General features: G+C 43.4%; 1 protein-coding gene across 3 annotated transcripts in view; it reads right to left on the bottom strand.

The window, feature by feature from the left end:
* The window catches only part of ARFGAP3 (ARF GTPase activating protein 3), a 55,257-nt gene that overhangs the window by 19,355 nt on the left and 11,577 nt on the right, over positions 1–24,325 (bottom strand). Inside the window, exons 3-11 of one of the 3 annotated variants that reach the window (XM_019944411.3) lie at positions 21,322–21,394; positions 18,798–18,929; positions 17,707–17,790; positions 14,771–14,858; positions 11,637–11,696; positions 10,291–10,337; positions 9,565–9,707; positions 3,883–4,011; positions 2,857–2,979 (exon numbers count right to left, since the gene is read on the bottom strand). In XM_019944411.3, the coding sequence (XP_019799970.1) occupies positions 2,857–2,979; positions 3,883–4,011; positions 9,565–9,707; positions 10,291–10,337; positions 11,637–11,696; positions 14,771–14,858; positions 17,707–17,790; positions 18,798–18,929; positions 21,322–21,394 (879 nt within the window). Of the gene's footprint in view, positions 1–2,856; positions 2,980–3,882; positions 4,012–9,564; positions 9,708–10,290; positions 10,338–11,633; positions 11,697–14,770; positions 14,859–17,706; positions 17,791–18,797; positions 18,930–21,321; positions 21,395–24,325 lie in introns of all 3 variants that reach the window. The other 2 variants (XM_019944404.3, XM_019944418.3) reach the window with 2 other exon arrangements.

The following is a 24,325-nucleotide window of genomic DNA, read 5'->3' as shown; positions in this document are numbered from 1 at the left end:
GGCCATCGGATTTTTTTTTTTTTTTTTTAATGACTGGACAATTAAAAAATCAGGAGAGAGAAAGCCATTCTGCTAGGGTCCTACTGATGAGCAGGAGCCCGTTACGTCGTATTCTCTGCACTGCGGCGGGGAGGGTGCCCTTCCCACCACTCACCAGCGAGGCTCCCTGTGCTCCTACATGGTGTACGCAGTGCGGGAGGGCCTCCCGATGCACCAGGGAGGATGCGGTGGAGGACGGGCATCCACCAATGGCTGTGGGGCACCTGTCTTTCCTCGGAAACACAACAGCTGCCCCGGATCTCCAAATCTTTATTGACTTTCTAATGTTTTGATTTCTAGATCCTTGTTCTTAATACATTTCATTTTTATTTTCGCCCTCCCAGTCTGTCTTCACCCAACCTGAAAACATTCCTTACAATCCCTTGATAAGAGCACCCTAATAGCACATATCTGATTTACAGCTATATACAACTGTCTGTTCCACTGAAGGCCACACTGGCTTTATAAGGCTGAACAAGTTGTTCTAGTTTCATTATTTGGTACTCAATATATAATTACATTGTTTATATCCTGGAAACAATGGAACTCAAAAAAACAAACAAAAAAACAAATCCCCAAGATATGGTTGGTCTTATTTTTAATAGAAACAGTACTCTTTCATAATTCATAATATTCAAGCTCTAATGGGCTAATGAATTATTTGGAAGCAATGAGAGCTCTTCATGGAATACGCCTGCTTTCCGAGAGTCCGTGTTTATTTGACTTCATTTGCCAAAGTAAGTGTTGTTCTACCAATAGTAGCTACCATAAGGAGGACCAGCAGAGGCGTTTACGTTCCCATTAGACAACCTGCAGGTGATGATAAACAACACACCAAGGTCTCTGGCAGGAATCCAGTAAGTGCGGTCAACATAAAAACGCCATCTGCTCCCCGGTTTCAAACCATAAATAATTGTTCCATAGCAACGAAGGCCTTTAGGGCTAAGTCTTTTGACTAAGCTTTTGGAGAGGGAGGCCAACAGGATTCCTAAAGCTCCCAACGGGCAGAGGAAGCCCCCCAGGAGCAAGGCTCCCCAGCTGCCCCCCAGGGCCCGTCCTCACCCGCAGCCACCTCTCCTTCCAACCCTGTGACCAAGCGGCAGCACTCATGGAGCTGGAAACCTACTTCCTTTACTTGCCTATGCTCTCCTCTGCATAGGAGTTGTAATGAGAAGTGAAATAATCAAAAAGGCTTTGTGGAGAAGCCAAGCAGGCGAGTGTAGACCCTGCACCACTGGGAGTTTTCTTGACCCGGACACATCCTCCTCTCATCTAGTGTGCACATCCGACACACATGCAGCCTTCAAATCAAGTTAGACATTTAATTTTAGCCTGTAGAAAATGTATTTAAATACTTTAAAAGGCATGATTTGGAAGTTACCTCTAAGTAACCTGAAACCCAGTATGTTATACAGGTTACTCACAAGCAGCAAACATCAAACCACCCTGTCTCTGAAAGCACTGCCAGGGAACACCTCTAAACTACTAACTTTTCTGGGGGTTAAATATCTGGACTTGAAGTAATGTGAAGCTATGCTAGCAGAATGATTTAAAGATAGTTCTCTGTATTACAACTCCTTACCTATGGACTTTGACAGGAGACTACAGAATTGCAGGATTAGATTCTAATTAGTTAACATATATTTATATCTGTTATGTATATGAAAACGCTTCAAGCCTGTGTAATTGCCAGACAACAGTGATGCCCTTTGAGATGTGAGTGAGTGATGGCGTCTCCTTGTAAGGACCGCCCATTACTGATGGGCACACATTCAATTTCCCCGAACTCCAAACTTGAAGGTGGCCCTCAATGAGGTTAATTTAAGTATCTAACAATGGTAATTAAACGTTTAGACTGAGTCACACATCTCCTGAACTGAGTTTCTATATAATAGTAGCAGCTAAACATGACAGCACTATTCCCAGCGCTCTGTATTAACTCATTTAACCCTCGCACACCCTGAAAGGTTGGCACTGCTGGTGTCCCTAACTTACAGATGAAGAAGCTGTAGCACAGGGACGTTACAGAGCTCAGCCCAGATCACACAGTCAGTAAGTGGCAGGGCCAGGGTTCGAGTCCAGGTCGCCCAGCTTCCCAGCTGGTGCCCACCTCCTGACACCCCAAGTTTACTTGGTGCCTGTGAAGCAGGCCGCCCTGTGCTGATCAGGTACCGCACAGAGTGAGTCAATTCAAGTTAAACTTGTTTTCGGCCTCTGCAGTGGCTTGAACCTGAACCACGGCCTCTCCATGGTCAGCTTCACGCTGGAGTTAGGCAACTTGTCCCCGTCGGATGGGGAGCGCTGAAGGACGGGGCCTAGGCTTTATCCCGGGACGCCCCTCTGAAAGCAACAGGGTTTTACATTCATAAAAATGCACACACAAAGAGCGTTTATTTAATAGTCTATCCTGCCAACTGGAGACTCCAGAAGCTGGTATCCTGAAAACAAAAGAAGCTGCTGAAGGCGCAGCTGTGAAATATTCCAACTGTTGGAATAAGACTGAACAGCTTAACATACACCTTTGGGATTCTGCATGTTTCTCCAATTTCACATTTTAGATAAATACAACTTTCCCACCTCTAATTTTAACTCCGGGGTGCAGATTTTATTATCAAACATTTCAGTATTAGCAAACATCATCCACTAAAGGGGGTTACCCCGATTTTTTTCCAAAGGACGTCCTTGACTCCAGCCAAAGCTTTTAAAAACAATGAAGTACACTGATTTGTGTTTGTTCCTAACGCAAATAAACTCGTGAGTCCATAGTGATCACTGCTTTTCAAAAAGACACTTTAAAGATGATTTCTACCAGGTTACCTTGAGCTGGAAGTAAAATGCAAGTCATCACTGTCGTCGCTATACTTTTTTCTTGGTTTCGCTGGGATTGGCGTTTCCTGTTCAATGGTCTGCAAATCTGAAGTCACTGAATGTGAAATACCACTGGAGAAAATAGAGAATAAAATAGAAAAGAATAATATTAGTTCACGAGGACACTTGCGTGTTCACCAAAGAACGAATCTTTTTTTTTTTTTTTGGCCTCGCCGCGCAGCTTCTGGGATCTTAGTTCCCTGACCGGGGATCGAACCGCGGGCCCCCAGCAGCGGAAGTGTGGAGTCCTAACCTCTGGACCGCCAGGGAATTCCCATGAATGTTTTAATTTACACTCTCAATAAAAATATACTTACTAGTGGGGTTAAAAACATGAGCAATAAAAAAATATTGTTTTGGTGTAAGCATTGAAAAATACTGGACTTTAGCGAGGCCTGTAACTAATTATACAAAATACAGTCACATATATCAGTTATGTTTATGGCATCCACTTAATGACAAGTCAGACCGATTTCCTTTTACCGAAGAATCAAATTTGGAATTTTTCATGCTATAGTGAACACCGCTGTCCCTCGGCTTCTGAGGGGGATTGCTTCCAGGACCCCAGCAGATAAAAAAAATCCACAGTATTCCTTTGTACTTTAAATCATCTCTAGATTACTAATAACACCTAAGACAATGTAAATGCTACGTAAATAATTGCAAATACAATGTAAATACTATGTAAATAGTTGCCCCTAAGAGTGGTATATGCAGCAAATTCAAGTTTTGCTTTTTAGAACTTTCTGGAATCCCCCCCCCCAAACATTTTCAATCCCCAGTTGGTTGAATCTGCAAATGCAGAACCTGTGGGTACAGAGGGCTGCGGGCGGACTGTATTAGAGCAAAGCAAAACAACTGAAGAAAGTGAGTAATGAGAAAACAGTTCTGAAGTTGAAATTAACAAGGAAAATCCGTTCATGATTAGCAAACTAGTTTAAATTCTGAAATCCAAGAAAGCAGAGTCTTACATACCTTCTGCAGTTTCCAAATCCCATGCCAAGTCTCTCTGATTCCACCTTCTTTTTGCCACTCATGTTCATCTTTTCATCTTTCTTCATCTGAATATTAAGATCTTTATAGGCTAATCGTAATGACGACACACTGCCAGAAAAACCAAATGCTCCTTAACTTAGCTTTAATTCTTGTTCTTGAGTTAAACTACGAAGAACATTAAACATATCACTCTACTTGTAGCTTCATGCTGCTTTCCATAATTAACGATTATGAAGGCAAGTTGGCATTTTTTGGGGGGTAAAGGTCTTTTTTGAGTAGATGCTCAAGAAACTCTGAATGAGTTTACAGATACTTTTTGGTTGCTGCTGGACTTACATTGCTGTTCTAGTTTATATCACTTATTATCATGTCATAACATGATGTATACTGAAATTATCTCTCTAAAGGATAGTAAAAAGCAGAATTTCTTACTTGGACCAATATTTTACTATACTTCAACATTACATATCAAACGTACAAGGTTAGTCTCGTTGGTCTGCTCTGGTTTAAGATAAAAAATATATACAAGGGCTTCCCTGGTGGCGCAGTGGTTGAGACTCCACCTGCCAATGCAGGGGACACGGGTTCGTGCCCTGGTCCAGGAAGATCCCACATGCCGCAGAGCAGATGGGCCCGTGAGCCATGGCCGCTGAGCCTGCGCGTCCGGAGCCTGTGCTCCGCAACGGGAGAGGCCACAGCAGTGAGATGCCCACATACCGCAAAAAAAAAAAAAAAAAAAAAAAAAAAAAAAAAAAATATATATATATATATATATATATATATATATATATATACACAAATTTGACTTAACAAATAGATAAATTAAGAAGGGATTACTTCACTGCAAAAGGGTTCTTCAGTTTACAAGAAAATTTCCTGTAGGGTCTCTTTATGTAATCAGGCTCTGAGAGCATTTAAAATGGAGTTATCTCCAGTAATACCACTTCTGGGCATATATTTGGAGAAAACCATAATTTGAAAAGATACATGCACCCCAACGTTCATTGAAGCACTATTTACAATAGCCAGGGCATGGAAGCAACCTAAATGTCCATCAACAGAGGAATAGATAGAGAAGATGTATATATACACACACACACACACACACACACACACACACACACACACACACACACAATGGAATACTATTCAGCCATAAAAAAGAACAAAATAATGCCATTTGCAGCAACATGGATGGAGCTAGAAATTGTCATACTGAGTGAAGTAAGTCAGACAGAGAAAGACAAATATCATATGATATAGCTTATACGTGGAATCTAAAAAAAGGGTACAAATGAACTTATCTACAAAACAGAAATAGAGTTACAGATGTAGAAAACAAACTTACGGTTACCAGGGGTTAAGGAGCAGGGAGGGATAAACTGGGAGACTGGGATTGACGTATACACAGTACTATATATAAAATAGATAACGAATAAGGACCTACTGTAGAGCACAGGGAACTCTACTCAATACTCTGTAATGGCCTATATGGGAAAAGAATCTAAACAAGAGTGGATAGATGTATATGTATAACTGATTCACTTTGCTGTACACCTAAAACTAACACAACATTGTAAACCAACTACACTCCGATAAAAACTAAAAAAAAAAAAGAAACAAAAAATCGGAGTTGTCATTTCTCAGCCAATAGTTTCCTCTGCACCACCAGCCGGATACTCACCGCGTATCTCTCAAATATTTGTGACAAATAATGCACCCAGGTGAGAAATGACGAACGAAACGCTGTCTCTCACTCTCAGATTTCCAAACATGCTATAAATACTTAATTTTTCATAAAGAAAACCAGGCCTATATTAACAATTACAAGAGTAAATTATCATATTAGTAAAATAGCAACAAAATTTCAGGGCCTTGAAAAATGATATACCTACCTTATCAGGATTTCTAAGCTACCATCCATTTTATAAAATTGTGTAAAACGTCACGAATTCCTTGTAAGAAAGGCACTGTATAAATTCCATAATGATATAAATACATTTCTCTGTAGTAAAAGGGAATGACGACAGAATTTCTTACTAGGAAAAAATCACCTTGCTTTTGCTGTGAGTCAAGCAGGATTTCTGTTTTGTTTTCATCTGGCAGTTGGTTTTCTTTACTATTATTCCTACAGATCAGGTAATGGTAACATACCCACTTTATTACTTGGAAAATATAATATACTCTTTCAAGTATAAATTTTGGAGGAAAACAATAGATCTGTTTAAAATCAGTAGAACTGTGGTAACAGAGTCTTCTGGAGATGAATGGATAGGGATGGTATGAGATGGGGAAGTTTTCCTTCTTGGGGTACTTGACGTACGATTGGGTCTATCCTCCATTAAAAGTGTGCACTTTTAACAGCCGGGCCCTGGAAGCACTAATGGAATAAGGAAGCCAGGACTCCAAGCTTCTCAGACCCGCAGAAGCCCTTCCAGTACCAGCTCAGCTCAGGGGAGGGCTGGCCAGACACTCAGGTCAGCAAGAGAGCAGCTCCAGCGGCACCACGGTATCTTCCTACTCTTTCTACCAACTGCGCACACAGACGCCTCTGAGGATGGGCCCAGAGGCCGCCAGGCGAGGCTCAGGCTACTGCATGGATCGTTTAGTTTCGCGGTCCGACAACACAAGAAACGATACCGCTCCTGAGAGCTGATTGAACTGAAGTAACTTTATTTACAGCCATTAAAAAAATGAACGTGCAGGGCTTCCCTGGTAGCGCGGTGGTTGAGAGTCCGCCTGCCGATGCAGGGGACGCGGGTTCGTGCCCCGGTCCGGGAAGATCCCACATGCCGCGGAGCGGCTGGGCCCGTGAGCCATGGCCGCTGAGCCTGCGCGTCCGGAGGCTGTGCTCCGCAACGGGAGAGGCCACAACAGTGAGAGGCCCGCGTACCGCGAAAAAAAAAAAAAAAGTGAACTTGCAGAAGACTAACATCAAGCTTGGGCACTTCCTCATAGCTGGCACAGCGCTAGTTTGGTGAAACTGAGCTGTGATGTGTCTGAGCGGCAGGACGGTGATTAGGGCATGGTGGTGCAGCTGTTCTGAACAAGGCCATGAAAGGGGTCAAACTAGGTTCCCAAGTCCAGTTCATAAATACCCCATGATCTGCATCTTTGCTTTTATGCTGTACTGAATGGTCCTAATGAAAGAGACACGTTGAGGCTGGTGTTGTTTCTAGTAGTAACATGCTAGTTTCTGTCCACCTGACCTACAGGAAGGGAGCTGCTGCTTCCTGTATTCCACGTCTCCTGTTCTGATCAGGCGGGGATTTCACACGTTCTCTGGGAAAACCTCAGGCACAAGCAATCTGGACAGAGCCTGCTTTCAAACATACCCATATTTTTTTTAAACTATTTTCTTAAATTTTTTTTATTTATTTATTTTTGGCTGCATTGGGTCTTCGTTGCTGTGCGTGGGCTCTCTCTAGTTGTGGTGAGCGGGGGCTACTCTTTGTTGCGGTGCGCGGGCTTCTCATTGCGGTGGCTTCTCTTGTTGCGGAGCACGGGCTCTAGGCGCGCGGGCTTCAGTAGTTGTGTCTCACGGGCTCTAGAGTGCAGGCTCAGTAGTTGTGGCTCGCGGGCTCTAGAGCGCAGGCCCAGTAGTTGTGGCGCACGGGCTTAGTTGCTCCGCGGCATGTGGGATCTTCCCGGACCAGGGCTCGAACCCGTGTCCACTGCACTGGCAGGTGGACTCCTAACCACTTCGCCACCAGGGAAGTCCCAACCATACTCAGATTTAACCTTCCCCCTTGCCCAGTGTCAAAAAGCCTAGCTAAGTCAGAGAGACATCAAAGTGAAGTCTGTGAGAACTCAGAGCAAACCTCACAAAGAGCATTTCAGGTCACATTTTACCCAAATACAGTTTAGTGCTGCCCCCTACGTTCTGTGAGTTAAAGGACAGTGAGGAATAACTAGCAATTTCAAATTATCTGGCTTATCGTATGGTCCTCTGAGCATCAATAGCAAGAAATGACACTGGTTGAGCACTTACTATGTGCCAGGCACTGTTCGATGCACTTTAATGAGAATTAACTAAAGGAATCCGCACAACAACCTCATAAAGTATTTTCTTCGTTAGGCAGCCTGTAGTAATTAACTCAAGCTAAAACAGATGCACGTGAAAATAAGAGAAAACACCATATAAATAAAATAAACATGCATACAAAACAGGACTCCAAGTCGCCTTTCCTCTCTTCTCTCCTTACCGTCCTCTATGCCCAGTCACGGGCACTTTCCAGATGGCCATGTGTCCCTTCTGTTCTCAACACAAATGAAAACCTCCCAGGAACCTTAAGTATCTACCTAAAACAAGTCTCCAGTCTGGCCTCCTGGCCTCCAGTTTTTTCCCGTTCCTTCTGTCCTGGATATCGCCACCAAACGCTTTCCAAAGCACACCCCTTCTTCACAGCACTCCCCTCAGATGTGATGTAAAACTGCCCGCCTGACTTCAGGGCGATCCCCAGCATCATTGCAACGTCCCCAATCCAGGAAGGACCCCAGTGCCACCGCCTGGATTCCCTCTTCTTCATTCTCTTAGGCTCTTCCTTCTCCCCCGGCCCCGTGCCAAGTCTGACTCTGAGACTCCTTCAAGATCCAGCCTCAAAAGCTCTGCAGATGCCACCATACCCACAACCTTCCATCACACAATTAGAACTTAGTCACCCAGTTCAACGGGGCTTCACCTTATAAACACCTTTTTTCATTACTGAGATATAGTTCACATACCATAAAATCCCCCTTTCTAAAGTACACAGTTCAGTTGAGCATATTCACAAGGCTGCCACCGTCAGCACTATCTAATTCCAGAACATTTTCATCACCCCCAGAAGAAACCCCCGCCCATTAGCGGTCACACCGCCTTCTCTCCCCTGCCCCCAGCCCCTGGCAACCACTAGTCTGCCTTCTGTCTCTGGATTTGCCTAATTTGGACATTCCATTTCTAAGGGATCATACAATATGCGGTCTTCTGTGTCCAGTTTCTTTGTTAGCATAAACATTTTAAGATTTATCCATGCTGCGGCACGTGTCAGTACTTTATTCCTTTTTATGGCCGAATAATATTTTATTGTACGGACATACACGTTTTGTTTATCCATTCCCTACCTGATGGACATTTGTGTTATTTCTACTTTTTGGCTATAGGGATTAATGCTGCTATGAACACATGTACAAGTTCTGGTGTGGCTACACGGGCCTATTTTAATTTCTCTGAGAATATACTGAGGGGTGGAACTGCTGGGTCATGTGGTAACTACCACCAGCAAAGCACGAGGGCTCCCGTTTCTCTGCATTCTTGCCAGCACTTGCTGTCTGTCTTCTTGATTACAGCTACCTTGAGCGAAGTGGCATCTTCCTGGGGCTCTGACTTGCATTTCCCTGATGACGGACGATGCTGAGCGTCCTTCCTGCGTAAGTACCTCCTGAGCGCTTCTGTCTCTCCCTCCCCGCGACCCCATCCCAATCCTGTCTGCACAGCTTCAACCGGAAATGGCGACTGCCTCCTTCTCCCCTGGTCTCTCCCCTTCTAACCTACACGTCCATGCAGTTTTCGTTATCATAAAACTGAATTTTGCATTATCCTCCTCACACACGTATGTAAGAATAAATGGCATTTGGAAAGCATATCTCAGAAACATATTACTATGACCCAATCAAACTTACATCGATTCTTCCTTAGGTGCCGCCCTGGCCAGAAGGTCTTCCTGTTCCTTCATTTTATCTACGGCTTGGGCTTGCTTTTCAATTTCATTAAAGCACGTATTCGTCAGTTTCTGGGCTCCCAAACTTCCTTTTTTGGCCCCAAGCTAGAAGATACAGTATAAGATTACATTCTACCCAAACTGTTTGAAAACGTTTGCAACAAAAGCTAACATTTATCGAGGGTTATTACTTGGTCCTCACGACTCTATGAGGCCAGCACTGTCTCCATCCCCGGGTGATGGATGAGGACCTGGAGCTCCTGCCAGTTAAGTGACTCAACCAAGATCCCACAGCCGGCAAGTGATGAGGTCGGGACTCAAAGCCCGCACCTGCCTCCAGAGCAGGGGCTCTGAAAGGAATCACGGCATCGCAACATCCAACCAATGACAACCCGCCCAGCCTCACCAGACAGCACTGCTTTCAGAACCGTAACCATGACAGAAACTCCCAGGGAGCCTCTGTTGATTTTTTTTCAGAATTTTGTCATTGACAGAGAAATGTTAAACACTCGTTCTAGAAAATCTTCACTAAGTATAACATCCCCTCATTGAACAAAACAAGCTCTTTATCAAAGCCACATTCATTATGATATGGCTCAAAATAAAAGGAAAATGACAAACGTGGCTCTTCTGAGTGCATGAGCCATTTTAGAGCTGAACTACCAGATATTTTATACATAATACTCACTCCTCTTTTAGCGTGATTTGGTTTCTTTTTTATGATAGAGGAAACCTCTGTCAAAAAATAAAAAGTAGAAAGTCAGACCAATGGAAATATATAATTTCAGTGTATATTTTCAGTGTATTTTTTAAAATTCTAAGATACTGTATTTTATTATTTAAGAGACTATAACATTTTCCACATTAGTTTGTCATCCAGAAGTATACGAGTGTGCTTTACATGAACAGAGCTTTATCAAAATAGAGTCCTCAGTATTTCCACGTAGTATCCAAACTCAGAGATTACATATGTTCTTGGGACACCCCACTGAAGAGAAATAAAGAGACTGAGTTTGCCCCATTCACTATTTTCTTCAGGAGCATTTCATATTACATTAGAACAAACCCTCCTATTAATCTCTACTCTTCAAAAGATTTCAAAATTGTTTTAAAGCAGAAAGTTAGCCAGGCATTATGTATACAACTAAAGCAGTGAAGCGCCTTCCACTCTGATTTATGTTATCATATTAACCAATAAGAAATATAAAACACTCTATTATTTTGGTAGCATTACATCTTAAATTGCACAAAAATATATGATGCTTTTAGATAACGTTTCTTAAAAATTGTTTTCTGGGTAAATTTTAATCATAGATTACATATTCTGTGTTTAGAATTATGTAAAAGAGACCCAGTAAGACTAAAAATTATTTTCTTACAAAGTGAGAATGTGCTTTAACAGGAAAAAGATAGCATAAAACCACAAACAACAAAGATTAAAACTTTTAGTCCTAATGAGGGAATAAACTCACTACATTTCAAGTATGAAAAAGCCATCCATGGAAATCCTCCTTTTCATCACTTTCTTTTAGATTTGTACTGCGGTAGTCACATAATCTGCTCCCAATCTCCTACAAGTCTATTATAAATACATGACGAAAATATCTGGAACATTTCTAATAGTTTAGTTATTTTTCACCAAAGCAGTTGCTTTCCAATTAATACAGTGTACTATGCACTAATTTCAGATTGTATTTCCCCGATAATGAAAAATTAGAAATGAAGTTCACCTACGATAAAATCAGAAAGACAAGAAAATGCTAAGAGTTCTTGAGTAGCTAGCAATGACTTGGCTGTTCTGACCTCTGCTTATGCTGGGACATAGACCAGCAAATGAAAAGCATCAAGAGCAACCTTCGCCGGGTACAGAGGCTGCTGCATTTCACAGTCACCAAGCTGGCCGAAACAGAACAGCATTTTTGCTTAAATAAATCTCATTACATTTGGAGTTCTAGGCAGAATGTAAAGACAGGATTCATTATTTTCTTAGTTAATCTCACTCTCTAAATCCCAATACAGGGTAGCACATACCACCTAGAGCAGCCTTTGTTGGTGCATTAAGACCTTCCACACTTGGTCCTTGTTCTGGTCCACCTGAAAGTTGAAAATATTGATATTAACGCAGAATATAGACTCATCAAATGTGCTTTTGAATATACAATACACTCAACTTGCTCAGTACTACGAATCTTATCCAATTCTGTCAATGACTGCCTTTTCTTTTTAGCTACATATTCTATTTTATCATTTTAAGAATTTTAAAAGTCCATTAAAACAGAAGTATATTTTGTATCCAGTTGCTTTGTAGAATAAAAATGTTATTGGTCTCCCTAATTAATATCATTTGGAATTCTACCTTATGGTCCAGTGTTTTATTTTACTTTATTTATTTATTTATTTATTTGGTTGCGATGGGTCTTAGTTGCGGCATGTGGGCGGGCTCCTTAGGTGTGGCATGAGAACTCTTAGTTGAGGCACGCATGTGGCATCTAGTTCCCCGACCAGGGATGGAACCCGGGCCCTCTGCATTGGGAGCACGGAGTCTTAGCCACTGCGTCACCAGGGAAGTCCCATGGACTGGTGTTTTAAAGTAAACTCTTCTGAGGGACTTCCTTGGTGGTCCAGTAGTTAAGAATCCGCCTCCGGTTTGCAGGGCAGAAATAGAGACACAGATGTAGAGAACAAACGTATGGACACCAAGGGGGGAAAGTGGGGGGCCAGGGCGTGGTGGTGGTGGTGGTGGGATGAACTGGGAGATTGGGATTGACATGTATACACTAATATGTATAAAATGGATGACTGACAAGAACCTGCTGTATAAAAAAATAAATAAAATTCAAAAATTCAAAAAAAAAGAAAAAGAAAAAGAATCCGCCTGCCAATGCAGGGGACACGGGTTCGAGCCTGGTCTGGGAAGATCCCACATGCCACGGAGCAACTAAGCCCATGCACCTGCGCTCTAGAGCCCGCGAGCCACAACTACTGAGCCCGAGTGCCACAACTACTGAGCCCATGCTCCGCAACAAGAGAAGCCACCGCAATGAGAAGCCCGCGCACCGCAACGAAGAGTAGCCCCCGCTCGCTGCAACTAGAGAAAGCCCGCGCGCAGCAACAAAGACTCAATGCAGCCAAAAATAAATAAATTAATTAATTAATTTTAAAAAATGCTTTATAAAGTAAACTGTTCTGAGATACCAAGTACATATGTGGACTATACACCCAATATATGTTAACATTTGGAAATTCTAATACCAATTATATCAGTGACAGAAACCTAAATTTTCAGTTGCCGAGAAATCTGCTCTGTTTGCTAGTTGATCTAAACAAAACGATTCTGGTTAGGAACTCTATTAAAATTTTTATTTTAAAAATGTTATTTTAACTTAATTTTATTTATTACGTTAAAAATGGATAAACAACATGTAATATATCCATGCAGTGGACTATCGTTTGGCCATAAAAAGAAATGAAATACTGATACATGCTACAACATGGATGAACCTTGAAAACATTATGCTAAGCACAAGAAGCCAGTCACAAAAGACCACACAGAGTATGATTCCATATATATGAAATGTCCAGACTAGGCAGATCCTTAGAGACAGAAAGCGGGCTAGTGGTTGCCAGGGGCTGGGACAAGGAGAGAATGGAGAGTGACTATTAGTGGGTAGGGGTTTCTCTCTGGGCTGCTGAAAATGTTCTCAAATTAGATAGTACTGATGGTAGCACAACCCTGTGAATATACTAGAAACCACTGAATTGCATACTTTAAAGGGTGACTCTTATGGCGTGCAAATTATATCTCAATAAAGCTATTCTAAAAAAAATAGCAGGCCCAACAGTGGTTTAGAGTAAACTCAAGTATTTTATTTTTATACATTTTTTAAATGGTAAACTCTAGTTAAGGCATTTAAATAGGCAAAAGCAGAATGAGTGAGAATAATGCCAATTTGTAGAAAGAGAACTGATTCTACATTTATTGATTACTTACTCTGGGCCAGGAACTGCTCCGGGCACTGTAGGAACAGCAGTGAATAACAACACAGAAGCAGAGCATTGCAGGCCCCATATTCTATTTGTTAAAATTCTTCTGTTCTCTCATTTTCACTGCGTGACCCTTACATTTAATTGAGACTGTACCTTGCACCCGATGCTAACACATGAAATTCTGGGTTAAGCCTTGAGACGACAAGTCTCCCTAACTAACCACAGCTTAAGAAAAGTTCTAGATGGAGAAGAGAGAGGAAAGTGTTGTTGCAGGTGCAAAAGGAGGCAGGATTCCAAACAGTAAAACCTTTTAGGGGAAATTCATCAGCTAGGGACGCAGCTTCTGAGAGATTTCCAAGAAAACATCTTGGTCTGCATTCAGTTCCCTTAGCTTTCTGTTAGTAAACAAACGGAGACATCTGAACTTCAGAGGTTACTAAACCTCCCGTGGCAGGTAACCTTCAATCTCAGAAGGTGTTTTACGCTAATAACTTGTAAGAGTTAGAATATTCACATTAGGGGGCTTCCCTGATGGTGCAGTGGTTAGGAATCCGTCTGCCAATGCAGGGGACACAGGTTCGATCCCTGGTCCGGGAAGATCCCACGTGCCACGGAGCAACTAAGCCCGTGCACCACAACTAGTGAGCCTGCAAGCCACAACTACTGAAGCCCGGGAGCCACAACTACTGAGCCTTTGCTCTAGAGCCCGTGTGCCACAACTACTGAGCCTATGTGACACAGCTACTGAAGCCCGCGTCCTAGAGCCAGTGCTCCGCAACAAGAGAAGCCACCGCAATGAGAAGCCCGCGCACCGCAACGAAGAGCAGCCCCCACTCGCTGCAACTAGAGAGAGCCCGCGCGCAGCAACGAAGACCCAACGCAGCCAAAAATAAATAAAATAAAATGAAATTTTAAAAAAACCCCAAACTGTAGCAAGTTGAAAGTAAAAATCCTCAGTAATTTCATTCTCCAGTGAACAATTTGGTGTTAACTGTGTGTGTGATTTGGGTTCTCTTTTTTATAAAAATGAGATCATATTCTGTGTTCAGTAATCTTTTCTCCCCACTTTATAACTGACCATGGGCATCTTTCCCTAGCAAATGCAAGATTCTCATTTTCTAGTAGTTCCACAGATGCCAGTGAAGCACAGGACAGCACTACAGGGCGGGTCTCAGCACTACCTTCATTGTTTGCTGGAGGAGCGTCCACGTTCCCTGGTGTTAAAGAAGATGGTTCTGGTTGTGCTGATGTCCACCCTGTGCCGCTCACCTGAAGCAAGGGGAGAAAAGTCGTTACCAGCTAAGCAAGAAAAGTCATAAAAAACAAATAACAGGGGAAAAACCTAGTAATTTAAACAGTCACCTTCCTACCTGGATTAGTGGGAAGGAAGGATAAGATATTAAAATATACCTGTTCTTAAGTCTCCGTTTCCATGCTCAAATTCCTTATTTCTCCTCCTTTTCTTTAAATAAAAATTTTATTACGCAATAATTTCAGACTTACACAAAAGTTGCAAAGATAAAAGCTTCTATAGACTCTTCACCCAGCTTCCTCTGATGTCAAAATACCCAGGGTACATTTGTCAAAGCGAAGAGTCATCGCTGGTACGGTATTCACTAAACTCCAGACTTTATTTGGGTTTCACCAATTTTCCCACCAGTGTCTCTTTTCTGTTCCAGGACCCAGCCAGGACCCCACGCTGCATTCGTCACGTCTCCGCAGTCTGCTCTGCTTTGTGACAGTTTCTCAGTCTTTCCTTGTTTTTCAGGACCTTGAAACTTTTGAAGGGTACTGATAGGTATTTTGTAGAATGCCCCTCACTTTGAGTTTGTCTGATGTTTTCTTGTGATTAGACTAGGTCTGGGGGAAGAACAGCAGAGAGGAGGTGCCCCCTCAGTGCCTCATGTCAACACGACTGTGCACTAGTGATGCCAATCTTTTTCACTTGGTTAGGTTGGCACCTGGCAGTCTTTTCCCTGTAAAGTTACCGGTTTCCCCTTTCCATCCTCTAGTCCTGGGAAGCGTCACTAAGTCCAGTCCACATGCAAGGCGAGGGGGGTTGAGCCCCACCTCCAGAAGGGTGGAGAGGTATATGCATGGTTTGGAATTTTCTGTAAGGAAGACTGTCCTTTCCCTCCATTTCTTTATGCAATCATCCACTTATATTAGTATGGATATTTATTTATTCTTTGGATTATAGTCCAATACTATCATTATTTTGTTGTTCAAATCGTTCCAGCTCTGACCACCGGCACCTCTTCCAGGTTGGTTCCCGAGTCCTTCAGACATGTCCTCGTCCATTCCCCCTGCCCGGCCTCCTAGCACTTCCTTTCTTCTAGCACCGTAGGGCGCTCCAGGCTTATCTGCCGCAGCAGCCCCAGTCCTAGAATCGGCCATCTCTCCAAAGGCAGCCCTGGGTCCTTCCATTGGAAAACAGCATTTAGAAACCAAGGTGTGGGTGCTGGGTGTGCCTGTTGTCCTGGGGTGTCACTGTCTCTAGGCCTCTCAGTGGACAGAGCTAGGTCATATATCTGTGTGTACTAACCCGTGTGTACACACGTATCTGCAATTAGTTCTCCATCATGTGTATGTGTGTGTGCGTGTGCATACAGATACATAAAGACAGAGAGACACTAAAATGAACATGAATTCATACTAATGTCTCCAACTCTAATCCACACCAAACTGTTCATCTCTCTCCTCTTTTTAGCCCATCATTTCTATTGCTAACATTTCTCAGCTACTAATCATGGATATTCTGTATCTAGTTCTATATTAAACAGTAGCAGCAGATCATGACAGCACACGCTTCTCTTTTGTTTTCTGTTCCCATCTTTTTTGATAACTATTTCTGGTAACTACTGATTCTGTCGAAGATAACATGTACATAATGTGCAAATTATAATAGCAAAAAAAAATCAAGGTTTAGCAAGGTATACAACTTTACATAACTTTTTCTTGAAAATCAGTTAAAGGACTGAGTAGCAGTTAAGCAAACGGGGGCCCCTCCCCATCGGGACTGGAAGATGCAGGGCAGCTAACAGAACACCTGGGGCTATAAGCAGGGGCCGCGTACATTTCCTTAAAGGGCCAGTTAGTAAATACTTCAGGCTTTGCAGGCCTCACGTCCCTGATCTAAGCGACTGGGGAAAATGCACAGAGGGACCATGGATTGTCGTTACTACTCCTATCGGAATACGAAGATGAGGTTAATGAAACGGCACTTGTTGAAGGCTTCCTCTGCTCTGGGTACCAGCTACTTTTACCTGTGTTAACGCATTTCATTCTCACAATAGCCTTGAGATGTGTTCTACGTACACAGCTAAATAGGGACAATGAGATTCAAACCGCTCTTAAAATCTGGGTTAAAAAAGCAAAAACAACGGGCTTCCCTGGTGGCGCAGTGGTTGAGAGTCCGCCTGCCGAGGCAGGGGACACGGGTTCGTGCCCTGGTCCGGGAAGATCCCACATGCCACGGAGCGGCTGGGCCCGTGAGCCATGGCCGCTGAGCCTGCGCGTCCGGAGCCTGTGCTCCGCAATGGGAGAGGCCACAACAGTGAGAGGCCCGTGTACTGCAAAAAACCCCAAAAAAACCCAAAAAAAACACAAAAAACTGTCTTCATCTTTTGTCAGTTCCAAAGCTCTGAACTGCACTGGGGAGACCCCTAGTAAGACGTCCTCAAGCCTCCCTCAAAGCTGGGTATAGGGCACGGGACTGAATTCTAGCCAGCAGGCTATGAGCAGAAGTGACGTGTGCTACCTCTAGATTGTAAAAGGATGGGGCGCTTGCTTTCCCGAATGTCTGTCCTCCTCCCGCTGGCTGGGAAAGGTCATGAACTGGAGCAGCCACTCTGCACCCTGAGGGAGGAGCCGCACAGTGAGAAGAGCAAAATCCATACCCCGGTCAGCCCTGGACGGCCCACCTCTGCACTGCTGGTGGGAAATGAACTCCTACCTTATTCCAGGCCTGACTGCATTTCAGGGCTGTTTGCTACAGCAGCTTAGCCTACATCCTAACTGAAACATTTAAAATATATGCCCTTTATAACTTTACTGCTGATAACTTTAGTTATGCCTTAGAAGCACACATGAAAATTACGTGAAGCGTAACACATACCTCAGGAGAAGCGTGAGAGGCAAAAAAATCTTCCTCCTTTGGTGGAGGGGACAAAGGTGGAACCACACAGCTATCAAGCCACAGCTGGAACAAAAACACATGCAGCGCTCAGCATTTCACTTGCTTCAAAGTGTTTATTTAATGCTCTTCACTCCCTTTCTGGAGGCCTGTCTGCTAAAGATTTGTACTTTCCATTATTGTAAAGTCAGGGCCCCTGAGCACATTTTAGTAACACATCAATCCAGTAACTTCTGCCACCAGACCCTGTGGAAGGCAATCGCCAGCTCCCCAAGCCATTTCCGGAAAGGAAAGAGCCAGGGCTTCACGTCTAAGGGCAGGTTCCAAAGTACAGTCAACCCCCATCATTTGTGGAAAAGCAAAGAGCCAGGGCTTCACGTCTAAGGGCGGGTTCCAAAGTACAGTCAACCCCCATCATTTGTGGATTCCACGTCTGCGAATTTGTCTACATGCTACAATTGACTTGTGACCCCAAATCTGCCGTCTTGCACGGACACACGCAGAGCAGCAGAGAATCTGTCACCCCAGGTGCACGTTCCCAGCTGAGGTGGAACAAGGCGACGCTCTGCTTCCTTGTTTCGGCTCCTGCTGTAAACACGGGTCCCTTTTGCGGGCTGTTTACTGACACGCTTTCCACATTTTCGTGCTTTTTGTTGGTGGACCCATTGTTTACAATGGTCCCGAGCACGGTGCTGAAGCGCCACCTCGCGTTCCTAAGCACAGGGATGCAGTTAGCTGAGCGTCATTCAGCTCGAGCCGCGATGCCCCCGGCCGCCAGCTCAGTGTCAGTGAGTCAACAATACACACTAAAGAAGGTGTCTTTAAACAGAAACACAGGTAAAATAAGGTTAGTGTTGATCAGCTGACAAAGGTGGTGCTGCAGGACTCTCGTGCAGTGTTCAAAGCAAACTTACCAAGCAGGACCGTGAATAGTAAGAATCCACTACACGCTGCTTCCTTGTAAGAGAAGCCGGCTAGCGAGTTTTACTGTTTGGGGTAAAAACTACTTTTTCTACTGAAACAAATGTTCCTCTGAAGGAGACCCCCCCCCCCCCACAACCCGCTGTGCTTACGTCAGTGCCGTGCTTCCGGGTTGCCTGGGAGGCCAGAACCTTGATTCTCTCCCTATAAAGCTGGGCAGCGCGACTGTTGTACTTGGCATTGGTGTCGTTGGTGTCACACCCGTGTTGATGGAAAAAGGAAGACTGCAAAGGAAAGTAGGCGGGTTAACAGCATCGCTGCATTAAATCTAACGTGGTGATCAAAAACGTTACTGCATGCTATGAAGGACTTTTTTGAAAATACTAGTGAAAACCAAAATAATTTAAACCATGAAAAATTTTTATAAAATTTTTCCTTGTAAAAGGGGTAATACCTTCCACAGATGTAACATTAACATTCTGGTAAAAGTGGACATGAGACGTGCCTCACAAGACAAAATAACTGGCCCTTCCTTGCTCCACTAAGCCACCTCCTGCTCCACTAAGCCACCTCCATCATCCTGAGTGCTATTTGGGGGAACGCTTTCCACTCGGGACTACTTTTAATTTGAGGAACCCACTTTAGTGTAGATTCCACTAAACTGGAATTTTTTTTCTTTTTTTCTTTGTATCTATATGAGATGATTTTTTTTTTTTTTGGCTCTGCTGTGCAGCGTGTGGGATCTCAGTTCCCCGATCAGGGACTGAACCCGGGTCACAGCAGTGAAAGCCCGGGATCCTAACCACTAGGCCACCAGGGGGCTCCCTACATTGGAATTTTTGACGAGTCAGGAGCCACGCTAACCTCCTTGTCGAGCACTATTTCTTCATCAGCGGAGACCACAGCATAGGCAAGGTGATGAAACAGATGTTTAGACAATTAGAGGACACTGCTTTCAACCACCTCTGATCTATGTACAGACAATGAATTACAGTATTCATATCTTAATTGAAGCAGGTGCTCTAAAAGCCTGCATGAGGGATCCTCTTATTAACTCAATGGGATGAGTAACAGTAGGGAGCACCCACATGTACTAGGTCTTGTCTGGTCCTTTGTGGGCACCATCCCGTCAAATCCTCGTGGCCAGACTCTCAGGGAAACTGAAGCAGAGAGTTTCAACAACTTGCTCAACGTCACACAGACAAGCGAGGGGCAGAGCTGGCACTCAAACCCAGGCAGGATGGTTTCAATCCCACTGCTTGAGCTGAAGGACCACTGACTGACCTGCCTCACCCCATCCGCCCCATCTCCACTGGCTGAGACGAGGAAGCCGCTCTCTGGAGTTGGTGGGGGACTCTGCAGCCTAGGAGGGTTTAGTTTTAGTTTTAGTTTTATAAAACTAACAAGGACAGATACTATCAAGCCCACAGTATTAAGTTGAGGAACAAGTTTGTGGACATAATGAAAATGGGTATGGGTTTCTAATAACATGCTTGAAATACTTAAGGCACGCATTCTCAACAGGGGCAAAAATGGTTTCCTGGAAAGCGGGAAAAAAAATAATCTTAGTTATTACAATGGTTTGTAGCCTTCCAAAGATCACCCTTACCTGACAAAATCATATTCCTTAGTATTTAATTTCTCTCACTAGGGAAAACTAAATCCAACTTAGATTTAAAATAAGTTCATCTATTAATTCAATTTTCCTGCTTAAGGAACAATAATGAAAAAACGCTGAGATACGCTGGTCCAGGGGAGTCTGGGTATTTTGAAGACTACTATTTTAGATTTACTGTTTTAATTTTAAATATTTAATTGATGCTAGACATAATTTTTATTTGAAATGTAGACAAATTTGATTTCCAATACTTTGAATGTTTAATGGTACGTCTAAGGGAATTCTATTTACTCAACCTATATCATTTTGGCATAAAAACACGATGGTATTTTATATAAAGGATGATTTTGCTGGCTAGATTTATAAGGCTGACAGTTTAGCGTTCTAGAAATCAGATATACTGAATTTGTAAATGAAGTTTAAAATGTGTGAGGATCCTTAACTAGGTTTGTAAATGGGGTTAAGGAAATTTGCTCTTTTAAAATTATAAATTAATTGAACACTTAAAAAGTTATTTTTTACACAGAAATTACTAAGTTTATAAATTGATACATGATATTTATAAACTGTAATTGAAGATTTGGAAAACAGGTTCTTTAATCTGTAGATTTAATAAATTAAATAAAATTCAGGTAAAAGAAGCTAGAAGCATTCCATCTGAGTACAAAAGTCACCCTCAGATACTAAAGAACTGTATTATCACAAAGAAGTCTCCCAATTCCTCTATGCCATCACTTCCTGGTTTAATTTTCTTCAAATCACTTACCACCACCTTTTACTTTGTTTATTTACTGCTTTACTTGCTCTCTGTCTCTGCCTGTAAGGGCGGGGTCTCATCTGTCTTGTTCATCACTGTATCCTAGCCCAGAGCTTCGTGTTTATTAGGTTTTGAATAGATTTCTGGATAAACAAGCGAGCTGGGTCGTCCAGCTCCTAAGCCCATGTCTTCCCGAGGTCCGACAGGGCCTCCCAAACTCTTACATGGAAACGTTAAACTTCTTCACTAGTGCAACACATATTTATACAAGAAGAAAATGACAAGTCTGAAATGAACTTACTGCAGTAGCATTTCCTCCAACTTGCATGCATCGCAATTGAAACCAAGACCAGTTAGAATCCAACTCTGTAGATCTAAATGGAAAAAATATTCTTAAATGTTAATACTGTTCTTCCCCATAATCAAGCCACTAAACTTCTGAGGATAAGCTTTCCTCGATCTTCCGGATCCTGAAGAATTCTAAGTTTGTGTTAACAGTGACACAGGCTTCCAGGGTGCTAGGACTCCAGGGTGCACAATAGTTGGCACAAGCCACTCCTGGCCCCTCTCACCCTTCCTAGAAGCCAAGGCTCCAAAAAATAGATGTACTGTTTGGATTTTTTTCAGGTTGGCTATCGATTTGTCCAGTGTGACCCCTAACAGGAGCCTGGAGGGTGCTCACAGTCTTACCATCAAGTAGAAGGGAGTCTCAAGGTCACTCAACATCACCACCACCAGGGAGCGGAGGAAACTCAGGTTTTAGTGCTGCTTAAGTGAAAACTGCAAGTGCCTCCTATCCCCCACCGACACCTTATGCCCTACTTACCTATAACCTAAGATCAAATCAGAGCAAGAAAAAGGCAATAATTGTAGTCCCTAACAAAAGTAATTCACCAAGTGATCACCGTAAAGCAAGATATGACTGCGCGACAATATTAGAAATCTTTCTACTGAATCCACAGACATGAGCAAAAGGCAAGGCTAACCCATATTCAACACTAGCTTGTCCCACACTAACTGGAAAGGAATGTGGACATTTTAAAATGGGTATAGGTTGGGCTTCCCTGGTGGCGCAGTGGTTGAGAGTCCGCCTGCTAATGCAGGGGACACGGGTTCGTGCCCCGGTCCGGGAAGATCCCACATGCCGCGGAGCGGCTGGGCCCGTGAGCTATGGCTGCGGAGCCTGCGCGTCCGGAGCCTGTGCTCCACAATGGGAGAGGCCACAACAGTGAGAGGCCCGCGTATCTCAAAATAAAATAAAATAAAATAAAATGGGTATAGGTTGAACACCCTTTACAAAATGGGCAAGGTAGAAAGAAAAGAAGCTTTAGATTCACCAAAAAATGTCTTTTATGCTGCCGTTCCTATTTCTCTTATTTCTCTGCCTATTGGTATCATTTAACTTTCGTAAATACTAGGATGTTATTTTGAAGCCAATAGCTACCATAAGATTAATAATAATACTAATACATATTATTATTACATATACATAGGACAAAGCGCCTTCATGGTAATATATAAAAAGTAAAAATTAAACCATACTTTATAAGAAACAGATTTCTTATAAAGACAAAAAAGTCTCTTTTTAGGGCTTCCCTGGTGGCGCAGTGGTTGAGAGTCCACCTGCCGATGCAGGGGACACGGGTTCGTGCCCCGGTCCAGGGGGATCCCACATGCCGCGGGGCGGCTGGACCTGTGGGCCATGGCCGCTGAGCCTGCGTGTCTGGAGCCTGTGCTCCGCAACGGGAGAGGCCACAGCAGCGAGAGGACCGCATACCGCAAAAAAAAAAAAAAAAAGAAAAATCTCTTTTTAGAATTTGATTACCAAGCAAGGTGACTAAGTTAGATAGCTTGCTCTGAAATCCTTTCCCTGAAAGATCTTGCTTAGTCACCACATTTTCAAGTTGAGTTAGGTGCCATCCCCACCCTCCTTGGTCACAGGGTGGCAGCTAACAGCACAGTCTCTGGAGGCAGCCTGAAAGTGCAAATCTCAACTCTGCCATTATGAGTTGTACGGCCTTGGAGAAATTACTTAACCTCTCTGCACCTTACTTTCCTCATCTGTAAAGTAGGGATAATTACAGTATTATCCATTTTGCTCTCATAGAAATTAAAAAAGCTAATATCTGAAAGGTGCCTGGCTCATGGTAAACACCACATGGCTAAAATTCTCATCACCACCATCATTACCATCATCGTGGAGACGCTGTCACACTGTTATAACCGGCAAGTTCCAGAGGACAGGAGTGTCCCACATTTTTCTCTCAACTCCTAGCACAGGAACATAATAGGTACCTGAATGTGGGCTGACTTTAAACTTTTATTTTTATTTTTATTTTTTTTGCGGTACGCGGGCCTCTCACTGTTGTGGCCTCTCCTGTTGCGGAGCACAGGCTCCAGACGCGCAGGCCCAGCAGCCATGGCTCACGGGCCCAGCCGCTCCGCGGCATGTGGGATCCTCCCGGACCAGGGAATGAACCCACGTCCCCAGCATCGGCAGGCAGACTCTCAACCACTGCGCCACCAGGGAAGCCCCTACCACCAGGGAAGCCCCAACATTTTTAAAAGTCCTAAAATTGAGGATATACGTACTCAAATTTGCTAATCTGCCTTACAACATTTTTTAAACTAATTTTTACTGGAATATAGTTTATTACAATGCTGTGTTAGTTCCTACTGTACAGTAAAGTGAATCAGCTATTCGTATACATATATCCCCTTTTTTAAAAAATTTATTTTATTTATTTATTTATTTTTGACTGTGTTGGGTCTTCGTTGCTGCGTGGGGGCTTTCTCTAGTTGTGGCGAGCAGGGCTACTCTTCATTGCAGTGCATGGGCTTCTCATTGCCATGGCTTCTCTTGTTGCGGAGCACGGGCTCTAGGCACGCAGGCTTCAGTAGTTGTGGTACGTGGGCTCAGTAGTTGTGGCACACGGGCTTACTTGCTCCGTGGAATGTGGGATCTTCCCGGACCAGAGACCGAACCCGTGTCCCCTGCATTGGCAGGCAGGTTCTAAACCACTGAGCCACCAGGGAAGTCCCTCCCCTCTTTTTTTGGATTTCCTTTCCATTTAGGTCACCACAGAGCATTGAGTAGAGTTCCCTGAGTTATACAGTAGGTTCTCATTAGTTATCTATTTTATACATAGTATCAATAGTTTATATATGTCAATCCCAATCTCCCAATTCATCCCACCACCCCCTTTCCCCCCTTGGTGTCCATACGTTTGTTCTCTATGTCTGTGTCTCTATTTCTGCTTTGCAAATGAGATCATCTATACCATTTTCCTAGATTCCACATATAT

The sequence above is a fragment of the Tursiops truncatus genome, chromosome 11, assembly GCF_011762595.2.
Source record: "Tursiops truncatus isolate mTurTru1 chromosome 11, mTurTru1.mat.Y, whole genome shotgun sequence".
In the NCBI taxonomy this organism is placed as follows: domain Eukaryota; kingdom Metazoa; phylum Chordata; class Mammalia; order Artiodactyla; family Delphinidae; genus Tursiops; species Tursiops truncatus.
Note: the sequence above shows the minus strand (reverse complement) of the source record. Positions and strands in the feature narration are given on the sequence as shown.